Source organism: Cupressus sempervirens, chromosome 5, assembly GCF_028749045.1.
Source record: "Cupressus sempervirens isolate cs-2001-9-10 chromosome 5, ASM2874904v1, whole genome shotgun sequence".
Classification (NCBI taxonomy): Eukaryota; Viridiplantae; Streptophyta; class Pinopsida; order Cupressales; family Cupressaceae; genus Cupressus; species Cupressus sempervirens.
Window position 1 is genome coordinate 667,923,625 of NC_143122.1, and position 5,067 is coordinate 667,928,691.

At 31.9% G+C, this 5,067-nt stretch overlaps 1 protein-coding gene across 2 annotated transcripts; it reads left to right on the forward strand.

The window, feature by feature from the left end:
• Positions 1–1,166: 1,166 nt before the first annotated feature.
• On the forward strand, positions 1,167–2,096 carry LOC149557695 (chaperone protein dnaJ 20, chloroplastic-like). 2 transcript variants are annotated; one of them, XM_089786034.1, is made up of 2 exons: positions 1,169–1,494; positions 1,582–2,096. In XM_089786034.1, exons 1-2 carry the CDS (start codon positions 1,380–1,382, stop codon positions 1,914–1,916), a joined length of 450 nt encoding a protein of 149 aa, XP_089642160.1. In that variant the 5' UTR covers positions 1,169–1,379; the 3' UTR covers positions 1,917–2,096. The 2 variants fall into 2 exon arrangements, with proteins under 2 accessions (XP_089642159.1, XP_089642160.1); XM_089786033.1 differs by having other exon boundaries at positions 1,167–2,096.
• The last annotated feature ends 2,971 nt before the right edge of the window (positions 2,097–5,067 follow it).

The window sequence follows — 5,067 nt, forward strand, 5'->3', positions numbered from 1 at the left end:
TCAATACTAACCAGATCACAAAAAGAAAAATTAAAAAATAATTTATCTGTTGTGCCGCAACTGCTACTAGCTTATATATATATATATATATATATATATAATGCCGAGAGTAATCGTTCTCGAGGCGCCTATTTTTTTTTCATAAATCCCAATTATAAAATAACCTTGGGATTAAATAAAAATAGGCGCCTCGAGAACGATTACTCTCGGCGTAATATATATATATATATAGGGGTATATAAGCTAGTCTTAATACTATTGCAAGTATTGGCTTAGTGTCATATCATTTTTAAGTTTTGGTGTTGCAATTCTTGTCACTAAAGTTTAAATTTCAATCAAATATTATTGTAGAATGTTTATGTTAAAAATGAAGTGTCAAGATCTCCAAATCAGAAATATTTATCCATTTATATAAATACCTTAAACTGAATAATACATATAATCAAAATACATTAAAAAATTTAACAATTTTTTTTGTGGACCTTTTTTCCTCTAAATTTTCAATTTAAGAGGAATTATAGCTCTTTAATAGAAACACTGAATCATCTTTCAACGGCCTAAACATCACAAACTAAGTATGATTTTTAGACTAAAAGTATTAAATAGTCAAAGTTAACTTATTTTTTTCAACCTTAAATTTTCTCTTAGTGCGTGATGTTTAAGGATGACCAATGATCTCAAACAAGACCTGCTAAAAGACATATAAGAATTGTGTGATGTCTAATAATGACCAATGATCTCAAACAAAATCTGCTAAAAGACATGTAAGGATTGAAATTGAAATCGTTCCTTCACATGAACCCGTAATCTGAATGCCCTACAATACTGTTTTAGACAACTAGGTAACTAAGTTGTTTAATCCCTGATAATTCCGCCAACCACAATATCTTATCGAAAAAACAAAAGTAATGATAAGGTTTAAATCAGCCCTCGTAGTCTTTGAGAGGAGAGATATCTAGAAGACCGACTCTTTGCTTGCCTCACCACTTCGCTTGTTGAAGACGCGTGACACAAAGTCTGCGGGAATCCGTAAGCGGTTTAACATCGCTGGCTCCCACAAGAGAGGAAAAAATGAAATCGAAGATCGATGGAAACAATGGTCCCGGCACACAGATGGGACGTTAAGTGGGGCACGCGGCCCCCGCTTATTTCTAGAAGCCAACGAATATCCCACTGATTTGTATGCCCTTCCTATCCTTCTGCAAAACCCCAATTCGATTTCCATCTCTCTATATATATGTGCTCTAAATTGTTTATTCTCACCATCAAACCAAGTCTTGTTTTTTGATCCAATCAATCAATTTGAATTTAAGGTGCAATACTGAATTTCCGGCAAAATTGTAATTTCTGGCCAATTCGAAGCTCTGTGTAACAGATCAATGGAGTACACTGCATCAATCACGGGTTTACAGGCATCCCGTCTTACGAGCAACTCTGCTTCTTCTTCTGGATTTTCACGGCTCAGATTTGGAGCGAAGCCGAAGCATTCGACAAGTATTAGGGCTTTTCACTCTCAAAAAGCTTCCTTTCCTTCTCCCCCTTCTTCATCTTCGTTGTATGATGTGCTCTGTGTCTCTCCAGACGTGAGTGCTCGTGATATAGAGAACGCATACCGTAAAATGGCTCTGAAATATCATCCTGACGTCTGCCCTGCTGAAGATAAAGAAGAGTGCAGCAAATTGTTTGTGAAAGCTCAGGAGGCGTATGAGACTCTGTCAGATCCCCTGCTCCGTCAGGATTATGACTGGAGGCTGCAGAACATGTTCACAGTAGGCGATTATGAAGGCGGATTAGGGAGCAGTCAAGTGTGGGAAGCTCAGCTGATGGAATTAATTAGGAGGAGATCGGGAAGTAACTTGTCCTCATGGGGCAGCAGAATGAGAAGACGACATCAACAGGAAGCGTATACTTGCTGATGATTACAGTCGATTATCTGAGATGAGATTTTTTTGGTAAATTGGATTGTAAAATTTATATTGATTTATTACCTTTTTTTAATTGGTCCGTTGCATTTTTGGTGGGGTTTATTTTATTTTCCCACTTCAAAAAATACAATATCTTATAACATGCATTAATGAATTCATTCATTCCAACTCTATCTTTTTCATATTTTTGACAAGTTCATTATTAATTACAACTTTATCTTTTGCATATTTGTCACAAGTTCATTAGATTTATAAAATAATTACAACTTTATCTTTTACATATTTGTCATTTATTAGATTTCTTAAAAAGTCATGTTTTTATCTTCCACAATAATGTTTTATCAATATTAATATCACAATTTTTAGTTTTAAAAATAGTTTTTAAAAATGTTAATATATTTTAAATTATTTTAAAAATTAGTTTTATATAAATAAATAATTATTAAATTTAATTTTTTATTAATATATATTATTGCTATTAAGAGTTGTATTGCTATATTAATTTAAAAAATAAAAAACAATTAATTTCTAAATTTAATTTATGTAATAAAATTCTAAAAAAATTAAATTTCTTGGTTAAAAATCTATTAATTCAAATCTCATGATTTTACAATGCATTACATTAAGTTGTATATTTTTAGACAATGGCTAGTTGCCACATTATGCTATAAAACTAAAATTTAAAATATTAATTAAAAATTTAAATTAAATTTGCTAAAATTTATAACTTCTCTTTTCAAAACAATAATGTTAAATATTACGTCCAATTTGTTTCTCTAGAGGTAGGGACTCTAGCTCTCAAAGAGCTCTTGTTTAATTAAATTATAACAATTAAATTTCTTATTTTCCATTAGTCAGGGACCAATTTTCTGGGATTAAATCTCTTTATCAAATTGAAAAAGAAAATATAGAAGAGATAAGGATGTATTTAATACTTGGGAGTTTATGCTTGTCATTTTTGATTATCATCAACTATCATGTGTGACACCATTGAGGAATATTTACCCAACAAATTCAGATTGGAAAAGATTCACATATTGGTAACTTTGCATTGGATCCTAGAAGGCAAATTATATTGCGACATTTGGTGCTGATTTGACCTACAAAGTTTGTGTTGTTTTTGTAATGCATTCTTAAACCTATTTCCTCTTTCTCTATGATCCCTGCCAACGGAAAATTTGTTTTGACAGTCCATTTTCTAAAATGCACGTTGCTTGAAACACCCAATCAACTTTATTTGTTTTGTACTATTTATTATATTTGATTTTGTACAAGGAAAAAGGTGGATTTGAATTGTTTCTATTATGGAAATATTTTAAATTTCTTAGGATGTTTTGCAGATTTATAACACCTTACTATTCCTTTATCAGTCAGTATTCTTTTCTTTTTGCAAAACTGTCCTATTTAATCACCATTCAAGCAATTTTAAGTGACAAAAAATGCATCCTCTGGCTTCTTTCATTTCATTTTTAATCTGGTTGCAAAACTTAAAAACTAAAAGATGATCCAAAAAAGACATGCATTGACATTTTCTCTATACATATGTCTGATGTCACACATTGAATTCCGAGGACATACTTGCTATAAATATAAATACACAATTTGAAAAATTAAAATAAAATAAATAAAACAAATTATATATTATTATATTTATATCTGCAGATATTTATGAAACAAATTATTTATAGTATCTATATTTTTATAAATTTTCTAAGTTCATTCTATTTCCAACTTTCTTTTTTTTTGGAGGGTTGCATTAAACTTGATATTCTTTAATAGTTTACCTCTAGCATATAAATCATGAAGTTATATGCGTTATGTGAATAAGTATAATACATTAATACTTGATCGAAATTGAAGCATTTCATGTTTTGTCCTTTCTAGATTAACCATAATTACGATCACGATATAGAGATGATGGATGGGTCATACAGTGTGCTTCTATGGTTAGGTTGTAAGTCCATCCACAATGCCAAGAGCAACCCACTTCCACTTGCTTGTGGCTTCTATGAGGTTGGTTCAATATTATTTTTATTTTGTTCTATGTACTTAAGGTGTTTTATGAATTGTTAGTTCAATTGATTTCTTATTTTCCTTTTTCATTTGAATGAGATTGACATGTTTGATTGCTCATGTAATGCCTTGCCCAGAGATCTTTGGAAACAAGGATGAAATAAAAGCAACATAATTTCTTTTTTTAAAACAAGTGTAAGTGTACATGACAACAACATACACAGATCACTAAGATCGCAACGGAAGACTGACAATCATCCATCACCAATGGATCTCTAAGCATCACCACTGACCAAAACATAACAAGAAAACATAAGAGATCCACCAAGATGAAAGACAAAAGCTGACTCCTAAAAATTGGCTAAGTCTGAAATCTTGACGCCCTGAAATTTCCTAGAATCTTTATCTTAGCTCGTAGAGGTCCGAATCTATCTCAAAAGATTCGTCGCATTTATTAAAATATATCTTAAGTATATACGTCAACTTATACTTAAACAATATATTTTAAACCCCTTAGAAAGTCTGTTAAAAACTATGAAGGTGGAAAACCAAAAAGGGTATCCAAAACCAACTTTCAAACTTTTCTCGACAAACCTAGATAGCCCCTATTTTCTGTGTGAAGCCAATAGAGTGCCAATTTTTGCGTGAAGATGTGTTGCATGCCTTGCAAAGAAGTACACTTTCGTGTGAGAAAGTGCATTTTCGAGCGAGGAAGCACTTTTCCAACAGCACAAACTGATGTTGGGTTTCACACAAATAAGTGAAAAGCTATGCGAAGAAACCCAACATGCCACATGAGGACTTACATTCTCATGTGAGAAAGTACAATCTCACGCGAGATCTCAAATTAGCATGCAAGAACAAAAAGCAATAAAATGGTAAGGAAACTACAAAATAAAGTTCATCCACACCGAGGAGTACCAGATCCACATTTCAAGGCAAGAACACTCAAACCATAACTGAAGAATGGAAATCTAGAAATAACATTTACCCATCTAATCAAACAGTAAAAGAGTACAGAAAACAACATCGCAGTGAATGGAAAGAAACGTTATAACAACACAATTAACATTGCAATGAACAAGATAACTAACTAAGTATGTGGTTCCTCCCAACCATCAATAACATC

What these genes read in the sequence shown, in the direction of transcription:
- LOC149557695 (XM_089786033.1), top strand. Translation starts at nt 1,380, where the DNA reads ATGGAGTACACTGCATCAATCACGGGTTTACAGGCATCCCGTCTTACG.